The sequence below is a fragment of the Bos taurus genome, chromosome 24 (genome assembly GCF_002263795.3).
Source record: "Bos taurus isolate L1 Dominette 01449 registration number 42190680 breed Hereford chromosome 24, ARS-UCD2.0, whole genome shotgun sequence".
Classification (NCBI taxonomy): Eukaryota; Metazoa; Chordata; class Mammalia; order Artiodactyla; family Bovidae; genus Bos; species Bos taurus.
Window position 1 is genome coordinate 58,198,722 of NC_037351.1, and position 18,870 is coordinate 58,217,591.

At 48.0% G+C, this 18,870-nt stretch overlaps 1 protein-coding gene across 1 annotated transcript; it reads left to right on the forward strand.

The window, feature by feature from the left end:
- Window positions 1-4,847: 4,847 nt before the first annotated feature.
- On the forward strand, window positions 4,848-17,484 carry GRP (gastrin releasing peptide). Its single transcript, NM_001101239.1, is given in 3 exon segments — window positions 4,848-5,113; window positions 11,941-12,168; window positions 17,285-17,484. Coding segments are annotated over 3 exon segments (405 nt in total). The 5' UTR covers window positions 4,848-4,974; the 3' UTR covers window positions 17,323-17,484.
- Window positions 17,485-18,870: the final 1,386 nt, after the last annotated feature.

An 18,870-nucleotide genomic window follows, 5' to 3' on the forward strand; every position in this document is an offset into this window, starting at 1 on the left:
GCCATGCTCCAGCTCCGGTAAGCCTCCCCTTTATGGAGCGCAGGCTCCCGGGAACAGGGGCCCCAGCAGTTACAACACGTGGGCTCACCAGCTGTGGCTCCCGGGCTCCAGAGCGCTGGCTCAGCAGCCGTGGCACACAGGCCCAGCCGTCCCACCGCATGTGGGATCCTCCCAGACCAGGGACGGAACCTGTGTCTCCTGCACTGACAGATGGACACCTCACCACTGAGCCACGAGGGAAGCCCTTACTTTCATTTTAGGTTTAAGGTATTCGTTAACAAAAGAAAGCATTCATTACACACAAATAAGCAATTTCAACTTTTAACAGAAGAATATTTAACTTAATTTCAATATACAGTCATTAGGAAAAAAAGAAATGGAAACAGTAGAGGGAAGTAACTATATATATACACACATCACCAAACAGGGCTGGCCTGCGTCCAGACTTGAACAGCACTGCAAAGTCCCTCCTAAACAGCAATCTGCAGTCCCAACCGGGAAAGGGTCCTGGGTGGTGCATCCACCCTACAGGTGAGACTTCAAATAGCAGTTTTGGTGGCTCCTGCTTATGATCCCAGTCCTCAAACTGATATCATCATCAGTTTGTGCGCAAAATCGCAGCTGTAGTTTTACTGTAACTTTTACAATGCTATTTAACCCCAAGATGTCTTAGACCCTGGAGGGTTGGCCAGACCTCCAGGGACTCAAGAATTCCAAGACCCACTTCCTTTCTTATCTAAAGTGCCACCTGCTTTCCGGTGCTTGCAGGCAGGTACAGAATCCGGACGGTGTCCAGGCAGGTTGGAAGTGGGTCAGAGGTCTGCTCTCCTGCTTCTGAAGCCTGAACAAGATTTCCTCCATTTTAATTTCACTAAGAGCAAGTTATTTAACCCTCCTGTGCCTCAGTTTCCCTGTCCAAAGTGTGTTAGTCGCTCAGTCGTGTCTGACTCTTTGTGACCCCATGGACTGTTAACCACCAGGCTCCTCTGTCCCTGGGATTCTCCAGGCAAGAATACTGCTGGAGTGGGTTGCCATTTCCTTCTCCAGGGGATCTTCCTGGCCCAGGGATTGAACCCAGGTCTCCCGCATTGCAGGCAGACTCTCCACCGAGTGAGCCACCAAGGACGCCATCTGTCTATAAAGCAGGACAAATTACGCCCACGTCATAGGACAGCTGTGAGGACTCCACACCCACCCACGCACAATACTTGGGACACGAGAGATGCTCCCTGGGTGGCAGCTACCATTTATAGGGCCACCTCCTCGGGGATCAACATAGCACATGGCATTGGGTTAGGCAGTGAGCAAGGAAATTACGCCACCTCGACACTCACATCCAAGATAAAAATTAGCTTGTCCTAATTATAGTTCTCCATTATTAATTAAAACAGAGAAGTAGCTGCCAGTCAATAGAGACACATGACCTCGCTTGATCCTCCTAACACCCTAGGGAGGGAGATGTTGCCACATCAATGGAGAAACCGGGATGCAGATGCCAAGTCACTGGTCTGGGTCACACAGTAGGTCCTCAGTGGCAGAGGCAGAATCGGAATGCATGTGCGTATGGGACACCAGTGCCTCCCTGCCAGCCCCTCCACCAGCTGATTTTGCAGGCTGCTTGCTAGGTTTTGGACTGGACTTGGGGCTCGTGGGGCCTCCTACTTCAGCAAGACCTGCCCTCAAAGCCTTCTTAGACACTGAGGTATACATGACCAGTGACAGCAAAACCAGCCCCTAAACCTTGAACGGAGGACCCCCCCGCCGCCTCCCCCCACCCCCCCGCTGAACCTAGACTCTCCTTAGGAAAAAGTTAGAGATGCATGAGCTATCTTCCATATTTCAAAAACCCATTCATTTACCCCTGATGAAGCTGCAAAGATGAACTAAGAGGCAATGTTTCACTGATGTAAGCTAGAAGGACATTGACTCTCTAAGGTAACACTGGTGACTTCAACCTGATTAGAGACCGTGATGGACAGACAGTTCCTATGTCTTCGATGAGTGAAAATGAGATTGAAGCAATATGGCTTTTTTCACCGTAAAACAAACAAACAAAAAAACATAAAAACCTGAACTCATGGAAGAGAATAATAATAATAAATGCTCTTAATGTAGTCTGGGAGTCACCGAGCTAAACAGAAACAGCAGAAGTCATGAACTGTCAGGCCGAAGCCTGTGCATGAGCATCCGGGGAGGAGAGCCGTTGTGTGTGAGACGTCAGGGTGCCTGCCCTGCCCACACCTTCTGTTTAGGGAACACTTTCCTGAGCACAGCCCTGGGGAGTGAGCACTGCCATGTCTCTACCATGTGTCCTGACCCCGATAAGAGCGCATCGGACAAGGTGTATGTGCTTAGTCGCTCAGTCGTGTCCGACTCTGTGCAACCCCATGGACTGTAGCCCACCAGACTCCTGAGTCTGTGGGATTCTCCAGGCAAGAACACTGGAGTGGGTTGCCATGCTTTCCTCCAGGAACTGACCTGACCTGGGGATGGAACGGCATCTCCTATGTCTCCTGATGGGAGGTGGCTTCTTTACCTGCTGAGCCATCGAGGAAGCCCCAGACATTGTAGACTCCCTCATCTTTAAGCTGTTGGGCAATCTAGAATCCATGTACTGTAGCTGGGTCAAAATAATGAGCTGGGTCCATCACATTTTTCTCTTGGAAGTCAGGAGTTGGGAAACAGAGATGGAGGCAGTTTCCAGCAGAGTTGGAAGACAGGAGGCCAGGAACCCAGCCCACCTGCACACACATGCAAAACAAATGCCACTGAAGTATCATGGCTGTTGGCTACATCCATCTTTTGTGGAAGCAGCTAAAGGGTTAAGATCCACTTAGAAAGATTAGATGAAATGTTCCCAAATGGGGAATTCAATGAAGGAGTACCCTAATTTGTGCCACAGAGATAAGAGGGTGCAATGCCCCACTGAGCCAAAGCAAGTGATGTATCTAAGCCGGAGACTGGGTGCAGAAAGCCTGTAGACCAGGGGTTTAGAGCAAAAGCTGAAATGAATAGAGGAGCCCAGGTGCCTCTTGGCCTGTAACAGACCTAAGAAAGAGTGGCCTGCCTGAATTAGCTCTTTCTGTAGAACTGTTCCCACATTTTATTATATTTACAGTTGCTTTCCCTTGGTCTCATAGTGGGAAAAACTTTATTAAAAGATTCTAAAATAATCTTGATTAAACTAAGGGGAAAGGATATTTTTCTATAGCTTAATCTGGAGACAGAAAGGTGTAATGCCCCTCAGAAGGCATGGGGTTGCAGAAGGCATTTGGACGCGAGCATTTCTCAGGTTAGCTGTTCATTCATCAAACAGCTGCTGTGCGCCACTGGGTCCAGGGGCTTTGCAGGCCCACAGGGGAACGAGACCCCGTCCCTGTGTTTAGGCGAGCTCCCCGCCAAGTGGGAGGCAGATGACCTACAGTTGGTCATCTGATGGTGGAACATTTGCTGCCTAGTAAGCAGAGCCTGGGAACCCAGAGGGATGGAGTGGAAGCTGATGTGGGCTTTCCCCCTTAATTTTCACTTGGGGGCATTCCCTCAGGATCCTATTACTCTATTGTCTGGCTAATAATAGTGCTCTTGAAATTAGTGCTTTTTTGAACCTTCTAGCCAGACACATGCATGGAGATACTCTTCCAAGCTCAAGAACACTCAGTCATGCGACATGCACATGCCACCATCTGAGACTGGCTCAGGTGCATTGGGCCACCAGATAGAGAAGAAGGTATGATTTCAACTTAATTGGTATCAACAGCCAGTACTGACCCGGAACACCAGCAGGGACCCACCAGCGAGTGATTCACCAGCACTTGGAGAGGAACAGGCACGCGGGAGCGCAGCAACACACCCCCAGCTCTGGCAGCCGAATCGTGGGCAACAGCATCCTCCCCGCTTCCAGTCACTGCGGCATGGCTATGGCGCCCACCCGCTTTGTATCCATGGCATTGAGAATCTGGGGAGTTGAGCCGGTGGCCCTTCCTCATCTCCGAGAACTGAAGGAACAGAGCAAAGATGCCCAGCCCCAGAGGAGTGTGTCAACAGCAGTTGAGGGACAGTTTGCGCCGTCTGGTGGGCGCAGCCTAGGGAAACCGGCATAAAAGCTTCTTCCATTACGCGGACGCTGAGGAAGGGAACCAGGAGGGTGGTAAAACTGTTGCTGGTTCCATCACATTACACGTCTTTCCCGCTCCAGCTTCCATTGCACCTCAGGGGCGGGGACGGAAAACCCAGGTTGGGTGAGGGTATTTGCTGGAGGTGGTGAAGCGGCGGGGGTTAGGGGCGCTCTGCAGGAGGAAGGCGAAAGTTTCGTGGGCTGGGACGCGAGGAGGGAGGTGGTCCCCAGAGCGGAAAGGTCTGAGAATCACAAGTGCTTTGCAATTCGGGCTCCAATCCCCTCCAGCAAAGCCCGGCCTAAAAACATCCATCCTCCGTGTTCATCCCTCTCTACAACCCGCGCTCCGCCGCGCCCCTCTCCCCGGGGGTCAGGCGGCCGCGTCCTTGCTCCCCCTTGCTGGATCCGAAGGCAGCTAGCCAGGAGGCGCCCTGGCCGAGCAGCGAAAGGAGGGGTTCACTACATAGTGTTCGAGCGACGGCGTCGAGGGTGGAAAGGAGTCCAGTGTGGGGTGACGGGCGGCTCTACCCGGGAAAGAGAGAGGCGCGCGGGGTACACCCGGCTTTTTCACCCCTGGGCGGGAAGATGGATGGTTTTCGGATACCGCGGTCCAGCGCCCTGGCTCTCGCCACAGGGAGACGTCAGAGCGCTCGGGGCCGCGGCGGAGGAGCCACCCCCCCCGCCTCCCCCGCCCGCCCGGGCTTGCATATAAAGCCCCGGCGCGGCGGCGGCCGGAGCAGAGGCGGGCGGCGGCGGTGGCGGCGCTCCTCCGAGCTCCGGGTCCCAGGCGTGCCTCCGCGGGCAGAACGCGCTCTCCACCCAGCCTAGCCACGGCGCTCCGGGCGCTTTCCGCCGGGACCATGCGCGGCCGCGAGGTCCCGCTCGTCCTGCTGGCGCTGGTCCTCTGCCTGGCGCCCCGGGGATGGGCCGCCCCGGTGACGGCTGGCAGAGGAGGCGCGCTGGCCAAGATGTACACGCGCGGCAACCACTGGGCTGTCGGTGAGTGTCCCGCGCGCTCGAGTCCCGGCGGGGCCAGCCCGCAGCCGGCGCGCGTCTCCGCATCTCCCGGCGTTCCTGCGGCTCGGCCTTGGGGGGCTGGGTTTGCTCCGACCTTTCGACCCAAACGCCCACCCTGCCCTTCAGCATCCAGGGAGGCCGTCGGTCCTTGCCGCTGTCTTCTGTCCTCCCCAGGACACCCACCCAGCACACAGCTCTCCCAAATCCCAGAGGTAACCCTCCGTGGGCATCTCCCTGCAGCATCCTTTATCCACCTAATCCCAACCCTGTCTGGCATGGTTCTCTCTCCGAACAACTTTGGGGATCCGGGTCCCCAGGGCGTCCCGGAGCCCTGGGCCAGCCCAGCGGCTGCGCCTTTGCGCCTCACAAAGCTACAGGTGTGGGCCTGGGGCGCGGCGCCCACCCCGCCTTTCAGATCCGCTCAGCGCTTGAATCCCATCTCGGTTTGGAGCCCGCCTGAATTTCCTCAGGTTTTTTGTTTTGTTTTGTTTTGTTTTGTTTGCCTTGAAGCGATTTTCTTTTCTCTGCCCTTTTGCCTCCTTTCCCTCTTTCCATCCAGCAGGCTCCGCGCTCGGGGAATCGCCCGGTCTCCACGCGGATCCCGCGTCTCTGTCCCCAGAGTCCCGATTTCCTCCGCCTCTCTCGCCCTCTAACCTCGCTCCTTCTCCCTGCCCCTCCGCCTGTAAGTCCCGCTCTCCTGGCTTTTAGGTGTGCTGGTCCCGGCCCGGCACCGCGGCGGGTTGGACGCCCGGCCGCGGAGCGCGCGCTCGCTGCCTTCCCGGGCCGCCCGGAGCGACCCCGCCGCTTCTACATCACCCCGGAGCCCTCTGCCGTGCGGAGCAGAGGCTCTGGCAAATAATACAAAGCATTCGGCTTCCTCGGCCACCTCCCCTCTATCCCACAGCCAGCTACAATAACCCAGCATTTCCCCGGAAGCCAGTCGATCCCTAGAGAGATGTCAGGCGGCGTGTGTGTTTCACGATTTCCTTAGTCATCTACTTAGGAGAGGTGGGAGGGTGTGTTGGAAAGATACCTGCTAATTCAACTGTTAGAGGAGTTACAGCATTTCTGTGTGAAGACTAAGATGCATTTATGTGGCGGGCGTGAGGTTAGAACTTCAGGCGCTCAGATCTGGTGCCTTGTGTGGGTTTCCCCGCAGAGAAGCGGAGAGCTCTGGGTTGCAATCGCGCAGTTTTCATGACTACTTAAGGAATCATTTGCCAAGTCCTCAACCCCAGACAGGAAAGTATTTGTCATCTTTGAAAGACAGCGAAGCCCAGGAGCCGGGGTATAGAAAGGAAAGATTGGAATGAGTGAAAAGCCTTGCACATCCAGAGAGAAGGACACTCGGAAGGTATTGAAGAAGCCAAACCTAGAATTGATACGGAAACATCTGGGTGTGTTTGAGGGGTTCTGAAGAGCTCTGGTTCTATAGGCCCTTTATGTCTTAGTGCAGAAAAGAATTCAGGGAGAGGCAAAGAGATGGATAAGAAGTGATTTATTGTAAAAGGATGCTTGTGAGGTTGACAAGTTGGCCGGTGAGAAATGCTGCACCCTGAGACCTTACTGGGCTATGGTTTCATGGTCAAATGAAAAACAGGGAGGGAGAGAAGAACTTCTTTGCTTTGAGTAGAGGGTCATGCTTCCACCATCAGCTCATCCTACAGGTTGGGCGGGGCAGTTCTGTGGTCCCTATGTGGTCAAACTAGGTCTACAAACTGTTGTTTTCTGTGTGTCCAGAGAGCACGTCCTAGGGACCATTAAGTTACTGAGCTCACTGGCAGGATGTAGGTCTCACGCCACCATTGATTTGTTGTTTAGGGACATGTCTCATACTTCTGTTCCATGTTTTGTTGTAAGCAAGCCTGCTTGGTTGTGTCATTACGCAAACCTGCTCTCTTGAGTAATTGTGAACTTACAGGGGTCTCCCATATTTTTCCTACTTAAAATCCCCTAGTGGGGTTAACTACTTAATTACCTATTTTGTCCCTTTACTCTGTCCTTATCAATACTTAAAAAGGACTCCTGGGAGTTTAGATCAAGTGGCCATTGCCTAGTCTGGCCAGCAGCCAACGGGCTGAGAAGGTGGAAACCTCCAGATTTCTAGCCTCTTTTTGCTTATACATGTGTTTGTACCAAAAAGGCTCATCGTTAGGTAACCCTTGAAGACCAAAAGCAGAACAAGAGAGCTTAGCGGGAAAGCTAGAGTTAAGTTGTTTCTTTTTAAAGATTAATTCTGGGGACTTCCCTAGTGGTCGAGTGGTGATGATTCCGTGCTCTCAACTTAGGGTCCAGGGTTCCATCCCTGGTCAGGGAGCAAGGTCCCACATGGCACAACCAAGACCCGGTACAGCCAAATACATACAAATAAATAAATAAATAACAGTGTCCTTCGAATTTTTCTTGGACTATAGTTGCTTTACGAAGCTGTCTTGGTTTCTGCTGTACAACAAAGTGAGTCAGCTGTAGTGTGCATTTACCCCCTTCCTTTTGGGTTTCCTTCCCATTCCGGTCACCACAGTGCCTTAAGTGGAGTTCTCTGTGCTTCACAGCATGTTCTCATTAGTTATTTATTTTGTACACAATGTCAACAGTGTTTACGTGTTCATCCGCAGCTCTCAGTCCTCCCGCCCTCTCTTTCCCTCTTGGTATCCATATATTTGTTCCCAGCTCCAAAGTGTACCGACCAGTGGCACCCCAAATTGTCTTATTCTCTTATGTGCTTGCAAACATGCTCATTTTCCTTTTTCAGAGTTGTGCAGAGTTGATGAAGGGAAAGAGGGAGGTGATGCAGAGCATCACATTTGAGTTGAAAGTGACTCAACTTTTTTCTGCAGTGGCGAAGGAGTTTGCTTTGGGAGGACGTGCCCTCTATTGGCCTGTGAGCACTCACAAGCATGAACACCACGCTAGGTTTTAAACTGAGCTTTCCGCTCTAAGTGAATGCCTGTCCTCCTCAATCACTGAAGACACGCAGTTTGGTTTTAATTAAAGCAAACGAAAGCCACATATCGCTGGCCATGAAGAAGCTGTCAGCACAAATTTGCAGGTTTGTTAAGTGATTTGCTTCTTCCAGCTGAGAGGAACGTGATGTGGCCGTGGAAAAGAAGTTAGCAGACTGAAAACTTAACCAGTTCTTAGCTGGCTTGATCTTCATGGAAAAGTTTTGTGTGTGATGCAAATACAGGTCAGCACTAACGCGGGGCCTCTCCCCTGTGCGCCCGTGCAGTGTTTCTGGTCGTCGTTCTGACTCTGGTGTGAAGCGTGCCGTGGAAGGCTCCATTCCAAACGCCAGTGCTCAGCTGCAGAATGGTTTACATAACTGTGCTGCACCAGTCACTGGGAGACATGGCTGAAGCATTCCACCCCCCCCCGCCAAAACAAGAAAGAAAAACCAGCTCTTATACTCAACACTTTGTCTTAATAGATATTGTCTGAAGTTAGGATAATCTTCAAGTTTGCAGTTCAAGAAAATTCTTTTCTCTTGCAAACCTGCCATTTTAGTGATATTTTTAAGTGATAAAAAAGGACAAAACCCACCCCCACCCCAGCGAGGGTTTATTTTTTCTAGTGCCTGTCTTTTGTCTGTGCTGAGATCTCCATTAATGTGATATGGACACATAACAAATGATGATGGGAGAAGAGATGGAAGTGGGCATATCATCCACGTTGTCATGGAGACAATTATTTGGTTGATGGTCGCTAGCTAAGTAAGTAGTGCCTTAGGACCCAGGGGATGTGTGCTTCTCTGGAATGTTATAGGTGGTGCACTTTCCTTAGAAAAAGACAAAAGTCTGTGGTCTAGGGAAGGGAGTCTGAGCACCCACCCACCAAAATGGCAAATACTGAAATTCAGTACAGGGTCCCCATAGCTATGTGTAGCTATGCGCTAGGCTCCGTCATGTCTGACTCTTTGCAACCCCATGAACTGTAGCCTGCCAGGCTCCTCTGTCCAGGGGATTTCCCAGCCAAGAATATTGAAGTGGGTTGCCATTTCCTCCTCCCCTGACCCAGGGATGGAACCTGAATCTCCTGTGTCTCCTGCATCGGCAGGCGGATTCTTTACCACTGAGCCACCCTGGAAGCCCCCAAGGTCCCAAGAGTCTATGTTAAATCACCCACAGAGTGGAGGCCTACGTTAGCCTTCCATTGTAGAAAAGTCACAAAATTACTCAAGCATGACAAAAATGAAGTCCTTCTTTGTAAAAACATCTCCATCGTCCCTCCGCTTCAGTTCCAGCATCCTAACTAGATGACAGGCAATGACCAAGAGCAAGAGCAACTGAGGTCATCATTGGGAGCATCAGATTCTAATCCTGCTTTCCCATTATCATGATTCAATTTCCTCCATAGTAATAAAGCCAAGTGACTTGCTACTTCCTGGGAAGTTGTGCAACATAATCATTTTGATGGCTAAAGGCAAGGTTATTTAGTGCATGTCTGGACACCAAGTTCACCAAGCAGATAAGTGGGGAGCCAGCCTTTCAAGATTCCAATCCTTCAGTTGGGACAGTATCCTCAATCGAGTCTTAAAATTGTGTGACGTGTCAGGCCCTAAGCGACTTGGCAAAGCTCACACTGCAATGCAGGGAAACCTCATTTTCAGGCTTCCCAATGCGCACAGAATTAATTTTTCTGAGTCACATAATGAGTCATGACATAGTGATATATGATCGCCATTCCTTTTGATGACATTAGAAAGCCTTTTGTAAACCTCATCCTTATTTCCAAGCCCCAGAATGATTTCTAACTGCCTTACGTTCTTAGGAAGTTCAAAGACACTTGGAAAGCAGTGTAATACTGTAGAGTCTGGACTGTGAGCTGATTTGAATCCAGAATCTTTCCTTGCATGTGTGCAACCTGTGGCAAGTCTCATTTTCATCAAATTGATTGGGGTGCGGGTCAAATGAAGTAGTCCGCATTGAAACATCCTGTGGACTGTACATCACACACGCAAGCAATAAAGTCACGGTCTGGGCTTCTTTCTTGGTAGACAGAGCTGTTAGGAAGGAGCCTCGTTCCATTTCACGTGGTCTCGGGGTCTATCAATAACCTTTTTCACGGCCTTTGCCTTACATACTTCTAATGCCAGTCAACACTAAAGCCACAAAGAGCTCTTTCCTTGTGAACTTTAAATCAAATGCACCATAGTTTTATTACTGTGAGAAATTAAAAGTGTTCTAAAACTCAATTACTCAGACTTCCTGGTGACTCAGTGGTAAAGAATCCACCTGCAATGCAGGAGACTCAAGTTAGATTCCTGGATCAGAAAGATCCCCTGGAGAAGGAAATGGCAACCCAGTATCCTTGCCTGGGAAATCCTGTGGACAGAGGAGCCTGGCGGGCTAGAGTCCATGGGTCGCAGAAGAGTTGGACACAACTTAGCAATTAAACAACAACAAATCCAATTACAGAGAAATGAGGAAAATCAACCGAAGAAAGTAAATAAGATAATGTGAGTATATTTAAGCCATGGGCTAAAGTGTTAGGAATGCAGTCATTAAATTTCATCCCCTTCTGATCCTATGGCTATCCCCATTTGCGTACATGAATTTTTATGTTTTTCGTGGTTTGGCCTCCTGCATACCAACTTTTATTTGTTTTTATGGCAAATGCTTGTCTCTGGAGCTCCTGATAGACTTTTGTGACCATTTTAACCTCCAAGAGAAAAATACTGCATCTCGGTGGCTGAAACGCATTGGCCAGAACTTGTCTTCAATTTATTTTTCATTACAAACTGTAATTTCTAGGTACAATTTTAGGTTCAGTCTCAGCTAAAATTCTAAGAAAGTTTAAATGAAAAATTCCTTTGGTACAGATAAGAGGAAAGCAACACCTTTTTAATCATACAAAGAAGAGCATGGAGACTTTTCAGGAGAAATTCAAAATTGACTGGGGAAGATGTTCAGATGCCATCCTTTAGCTGGGAATAGAATTCTATGCACACAGAACTGGTGATAGAATTTTAGATATGGAAGGTTCCTTCGATGTCATGTGACCCAACATGTTCATTTTATGGTTGATAAAATTGAAGGCTGGGGGTGCAAAATGAGAGGTCACCTGGCTAGCGAGCAGAGGGACCAGACCCAGGGCTCCTGAGTTTCGGTTCTGAATTCTGTCCATTCATTAGGGATTTTGAGCTGGGAGCAAAATCTGTCTGTTGTTTACAAACTAACTCCTCCTACTAATAAAGTGCAATTTATATTGCATTTAGGAGGAAGAAGCACAAACACAGTCGGTGCCTTTTTAAATTTCTCGTTCATTCATTCCCCTGGGTTAAATTAGTGGCATGCTGTTTTGGGTTTTGTTGTTTTGATTTTTTTTTTTTGACCCAGAGTATATGCTTATTTTATTTTTTATGAATGTGGCATTGAACATCCTTTTTTAAAACTGGGGTATAATTGACATCCAATGTTTTGTAAGTTACAGGTGTACAAGATAATGATTCATAATTTTAAAGGTTATACTTCATTTCTAGTTATTATAAAATATTGGCTGTGTATGGTTTCTGCTTTTGCTGCTGCTGCTGCTGCTAAGTCACTTCAGTCATGTCTGACTGTGCGACCCCATAGACGGCAGCCCACCAGGCTCCTCTGTCACTGAGATTCTCTGGGCAAGAACACTGGAGTGGGTTGCCATTTCCTTCTCCAATGCATGAAAGTGAAAAGTGAAAATGAAGTCACTCAGTCATGTCCAACTCTGTGTGACCCCGTAGACGGCACCCCACCAGGCTCCCCCGTCCCTGGGATTCTCCAGGCAAGAACACTGGAGTGGGGTGCCATTTCCTTCTCCATTCTGCTTTTGAACAGGACACTTAATGGGAAAAAAGAGTGTGGCAGAGTCCCCACAACTTCATGAGGAGGAGAGCCTGAAGGAGCAGCTGAGGGAGTATGCCCAGTGGGAAGAAGCGACAAGGAACTTGCTAAGCCTCCTACAAGCAAAGGGGGCCCGAGGCCACCAGATGCCTCCATGGGAGCCCCTGAGCATTCACCAGCCTGCCTGGGATTCCGAGGACGTCAGCAACTTCAAAGACACAGGTTCGAGACTCAAGGGTACAGTGAACATACTGGGGAGGTGGAGGTCGGGAGAGGTGGGCTGGGGCAGGGGTGGAAGGCGCATGGGGAAATTGGAAGAGGGGAAGTTTTTTTGCAGGGAAGAACAGAGCTGCTCTTCATGGTGGCTCCTGCAGGCAGATGCTGTACACACTCAGAGGATGCGTGGCCAGTCCCCATGCTAGCTTTTCTTTCTGACGTCATCAATTATCTTTCCTCCTAAGACATCGAATTCCTGTTTAGGAGTTTTGTTAGCAATTGTGCATTGGTAGGGTTTTTAAATTTACCACATCCTTCCCCAATATTTTGATCGTGAGGCCATAGATTATTTGAGTTGATCCCTGTGCAGCTATAGATATGTTTGTTCATGTGTATGTACTTTAAAGGTTCATTTATTTGGCTGCGCTGGCTCTGAGCCGCCGCACCCAGGCCCTTCGGTCTTCGTTTCAGACCTCTTTAGATGCAGTGCGCAGGGTCTGTAGGTGAGGCATGTGAACTTTTAGCCTCAGCATGTGGGATCTAGTTCCCTGACCAGGGATTGATCCCTCGACCCATGCATTTGAAGACGGATTCTTAACCCCCGGGCCACTAAGGAAGTCCCAATATATGTTTATTCTTTGATGAACACTAGTGGAAGAGCTTTTACAAGAGAGCATTCTCGTTTGCTACTTCTGATGCAAGCCAGTACCCCTTCATATTTGTTCCAAATTTACCTAGTTTGGGTCTCATCCGAATATTTTAAAACTTGGTGAAAATATCTCAGGTCAACTAATCCATTCTGTATGTGATTTTACAGAGGACAGAGGGAAACATTTATAGCAAACTGGCACTGTTAGGTACAAAGACAGTAAACAAGATGAAAGAGAAAATAAAATTTATAGGAAAAAAGCGGGGCAACTGAAAATGAGATGTCTTGTTAACTTTTAAGAAGTTTCCCTGAAATTTATGACAAAAGGCAAAAGTAATCATTGAAATCCTCCTAATAATAATAGCCAAACTAACACAACATTGTAAATAAACTCTACTCCAATAAAAAATTAAAACGAATAATAACCACTAGGTCAGTAAGTATTTTCCATAATCCAAGAGCTTACCTCTACCCATTTCCTCGGGTGGATGCTCACAGCAGTCTTAGGAGGGAGATTCAGGAAGGCTCTCTTCGTCTCTCCGTTTTAAAGGTGAGGAAACTCGGAGGCCGGTCATGCACCCTTTCACGGGAAAAGCCCGTGGGGTCTGCCTTGGACAGTCCGATGCTGTTCGAGGGGGGAATGGTCCCTGCTGATCCTAGAGATGAAGGGTGTGGGAGGCAGTGGCAGCCTTCCCTCTTGCTGCTTCTGGCGAAAATAACATCGTACTTCCCTCGCAGACCTTGGGGAGCTCTCACGTGGTTACCTCTGACTGATGGCTCCTTAACAGAGGCTCCGGGCTGGTGTGGCTAGGCCTTGGCTGGTCTCTTACAGCCTTTCTGTGTCAGTCTACTGTGGGTTCTCTGTGCTGAATGCAAACAAAAAAAGTTTATTTGTTGCATTAAGCACCTAGAGAGAAAGTCTCCTCTAGTCTTTTCAGAAAGAAAATCTGGATTACATCAACTGATACAGAAATAAGTACCAACTTTGTGCAGAGCCCCGAGGAACTGATTCTCTGGTCCACACTGGTGTTATATAAGCTCCCATGTCTGCTAATGAATTGTGTGGCTCTGAGGGTTCTGGGGATTTGTGATTGACCTCTTGGGCCCTGGCTGACCTGGGCTATTCTTGGTCAAGTGCTTTGCTGGACTTCCCATGGGTAGATATCCAACAGCAGGGCCTTCTCCTTGGTCAGAAGACTAACCATGATCACCACCATAAAACCCTCTAAAATAGCAAACATGGAAATGGACTTACCCTCACAGAGCATTCATAGAATACCACCTCTCCACACCCCGGCTGCCCAGGTGTCTTAGTGGTAAAGAAGCCGCCTGCCAATGCAGGAGACCCAGGAGACTCGGGTTTGATCCCTGGGTTGGGAAGACCCCCTGGAGAAGGAAATGGCAACCCACTCCAGTGTTCTTGCCTGGAGAATCCCAGGGACGGGGGAGCCTGGTGGGCTGCCGTCTATGGGGTCGCACAGAGTCGGACACGACTGAAGTGACTTAGCAGCAGCAGCAGCAGCTCCAAAAAGGTCTTTGAGTGGCAAAACTATAGGATAGAGTGGGTGGGCAGTTACAGAGGGTGGCTGTTTTAAGGGGACGATATTTATCAGTATTGCAGTGTGAGCTGAAGAAGTCATCTTTTTCTAATCAGGCCCTGCTTTCCGTTACATCTCTTTACGCTCTGTTCCTCTTTTTAGTTTCAGAAAGCCCATCTTATTTAATTCTACGTCAGACTGAATAACTAGCTATTGCACACACTGGTCCCCTTCTTTTGGACTTATTTCCCAGCAGCATGAAAGACAAATTCACTGGTTAGTCTTTGCAGAGACCAAAACGGTTGATCACTTCTCTTGCTTTAGAAACTCCACCTCAGTGAAAGTATGTTGATATGAAAATTGAAAACATCCTACAATTATCTTACACAGAGGAAGTACCAAGAGAATCATTCTATTAGAAATCCTTATATCTCTCAGTGTTAGAAAGAAGTTTAATAATTCAGCCAAGCATTATCAGAATTAACAGCAGGACTTTTCTTAAAATTAAAAACTATCCTCATGCTCCCCTCTCCCATTTTAGTAATAAGGCATCAAGTCCTGTTGCCAAACCTCCCAGACCTGGAGTTACAACTGAGCATCTTCCTGTTTCATGACAAAGATATTTACTTGATTCAGGAAAAGATTTGTATAAATGCACACTGAACCTAGACTAGTATATCATGGCCAACAGGATCCAGAACTTTATTAGCAATGAAGGCCAATAGTTTTTCAAGGTTAAACCTATATCTTTTAACTCTACCCTTCTCACAAAAGTTCATGGAATTTTCCCCTTATGGCTTCCGTAACATGAAACAGGGTTCAGCTCAGCTACAGAATCTAATCCATAATCCTGGAGGTGGCTGTGGTTTGTCCTGAGTTTCAGTGAAGGTTGAGGCTGGTCTTTGGGTTCCTTTTGTAATCTGGACCCAGCTCTTTTTTTTCTTCTTCTTCTTTTTCAGCCTCGCATTTTTTCTCTTATTTGGTTGACATGGGGACAGGCACCTGGAGAATGCATTGCAAGGGGTGTTATGGAAAGAAAGTAAATGTACAAATTTGCCCTCACTTTAAATTTTTTTTTCTTTTTGAGTTAGTACTATTTTAATTTAGTTTGGCCTCACCGTGAAGTATGCAGGATCTCAGTTCCTGGACCAGGGATGGAACTTGTACCTGCTGCATTACGAGTGCAGAGTTCTAACCACTGAACCACCAGGGTATTCCCTGCCCTCACCTTTAAGGGACTGCTCTGACTGTTCCATCAGATCAGCAAAGGGAATAACTTTATTTATTAATATGTGAAATGCTCTAAAGGTAGCTCCAAATATCGTAAAAACAACATACAATTGAGAATACTAAAAAGCTTCTGATCACCCTGACCATTTATATGAAGGAGCAGAGTGAAGCCGGCCCCCACCTCAAATACAGTTCCCTCCTACCCTAACCACGGACCCTCTCCCGCTTCCAGGCCCTTGATTTTCTTAGGCTACGCAATCCGTCTTTTTATTGTCACTGTACTTCCGTTCTCTTGAGCCGAGCTCGCAGATTCAATATTCTGAGCCAACGCAGGGGACTTCCACGTGCTTGACCTCATCTGACCCCTGTGTGAGCGGGGGCTCATATCACAAATGTGTGGCAGCATCTTCAGGCAGGCGGGCGACCCTTAACAGTGCAACCTGGCCTCCTGGAGAAAAGCAAAGCTAATTGGCCTGTGTGGGAATTGAACCTGAGGCCCTGGCTTCATTATCACCTGGTCAAAACAATCGAGCCACTGAGCACGTAATAACTGGCCTGAGAATCTCAGTAATTCCTTTATTAGGAACAAATGGCTGGTCTGGATGTTGGGGAACCCGAATTACCGGAGAATCTTGGAAGGTATAATAAGCTCTCATCTGGATGAAAAGTGTTTTCTCATCTCAGTGGATAAAGGGTGCTGTATGGGAACAAAACAAGCAGTTTAAAATCAAAGCTACTCATCCTTTCTTCAGTCTTAGTTAATTTGAACAGAAGCCACAACAAGCCAACCACAAGCACTGTAGAACTGGCAGAAACCCACATTAGCTCCTCTTCCCAAGTTGCCCACACGACTGCCGTTTACAGTCACGGGTTTATAACGGGTAGCTGTGTAATTCATGAGCTAGCTTTGACTTGTGGAATGAGGCTTTGCCAGAGAAGCAAAGTAGCAATTAAGATTCCACTGTTCCCTAGCAATTCCCCCACCCAGCTGCTACTTTAGTAGCAAATTCCTGGAAATAACACATTTCCATTTCCAATGTTAGTCAAACTGTACCTGTGTAAATGCACTTATCTGTGAAGCAGAAACAGTGGCAAAGAGAGCAGACTCGCAGTTGCCGAGGGTGGGAGGGGGTGGGGGGCGGATGAATGGGGAGTTTGGGATTAGCAGAGGCAAACTGTTCTGCACAGAGCAGATGAAGCACAGGTGCCGCTGCACAGCACGGGGAACCGCATTCAGCATCCTGTGGCAAACTGCGGTGGAAAGGAGCAGGAAGACGGAATGCACATGGGTGTGTAACGGAATCACTTTGCTAGAGCGCAGAAATTAACACGTTACAAATCAATTACCTTTCAGTCAGACACATTTTTAAGAAAAGTTTTCTTAAAACTTTGTGAATATACAGAAAACTTTGTGAAAATATATATGTGACTACATCTGTGTGGTCACATCAGGACATAAAGTAAGCTGATATACCAAAAAGACCTGAAAATAATGTGGCTCCCCAAAAAGAGGAAGTTAATTTCCCTCTAGGGGGACAGCTGTGGTTCTAAGTATTAATGTGCTCAGAGTCACCTGGAGGTCTATCAAGCTCCCAAGTGATGGTTTGTTGGGAATAGATTTACTTTCTAGTATTAGACTTCAGCATCACTAACTACATTTGCTTAACTCTTTCTAATATTTTTTAACTTGGACTCTTCACTCCAGGTCCTCAGCATGAAGGAAGGAACCCCCAGCTGAACTGACAATGACGATGGCCGCCTCCCTCAAAGAAGCAAAACAAAATCCTTAAGAAACTGCGTTCTATGGGCATCAGTTCTACTGGATCATCAACAAATTTCCTTTGTGCAAAATACTTAACTATTCTTGTACCTTTCAACTTTGACTAAAGTCATGATTTTCAAGCAGCATCTTCTGGTTTGAACTTGTTTGCTGTGAAAAATTGTCCGTAAAGAGTCTTCTAATTAATGTTCTTTACATCTAGGCTGTCTATTAGATTCCAGCCCCCAACCTGTTACCAGTCACAATAAAAGCTTAAACATACTGTCCAAAGGGCAGGTAGTTCTCTCATTTTAGTTCCAGATAAGAGGGAGTGATTAGCACTGAGATTAACAAACAGCTTGGGACTTCCCAGCGGTTAAGACTCCGCCCTCCATGCAGGGAATGCGGGTTCAATCCCTGGTTGGGGAACTAAGACCCCACGTGCTGCAGGGTGCAAACACACACGCACCCCAGAAAACAACAGCAAAAAAGAAACAAACAGCTTGATAATAAACTTGTATGCTTACAGATGAAGGTGGGCTGAATTGTTAGCTTTCCCCTCTGAAAGCCACTTTATTGATGAATATATATATATATATATATACACACACACATATATATACTGAATCCTTTATAGATGCTATTACTAGAAGCTCAGACTTGCTTTATCGTTACTAGGTTGAATGTAGAGGCTGGCCTTCTTTATCACGTAAAAATTCCCATTTTTGCAGCCCTTACCATGACCAGGTATTTGGTCGATGTTACTGATATTCTCTTCCTAAGAGTTTTATAAGCTGAGGTGACCCTTCTCACTTAGCCAAAGAAACAGAGAGTCAGGTCAGCTGACTTGCCCGAGGTCACACAGTCAAGGGAACTGGGATTCAAACTTCTACAGTCATCAGATATTCTGTTGCATTTCACAGTGTTTCTATTACCTCATTTTGAGACCCTCTGCCAGGATATTTAAGCCTAGCAAGTAGCGCCATTTCTTCAATATTCCATCGCCAGTCTGGGAGAGGTTGTCCCCGCAGCCGGATTTAGTCAGCTCCACAGCAGAGGGAGAAGACAGGCTCCCAAGAGCCCCTTGATTCTCAGAGAACACGGCCTGGCAGTTCACAACGCCCAGTTACATTTTTATTATGGCATTCACACATTAACAGATTTTAAAGCTTCTTGCCATATGTTTAGATTTCTTTCATTTGGGGAAATCACATTTGAAACGGTGAAGAGATTTATCTTGACTTTGCTTTGATTATCAAAGAATCACATAAGATGTACTGTGTTGTAATCCTTTCAAAACTACATTGGCTCCCAGCTTATCCAGAGCCAGGGGACCTCTTCCTCCTCTTGGGATGTCCTAGGCCCCTTTCCTCAAGAACTCAGTCCTGGGCTGAGCACTCTAAACCCTGCCCAGCTCAGTCCTGGGCTGAGCACTCTAAAGCCTGCCCAGCTCAGTCCTGGGCTGAGCACACTAAAGCCTGCCCAGCTCAGTCCTGGGCTGAGCACTCTAAAGCCTGCCCAGCTCAGTCCTG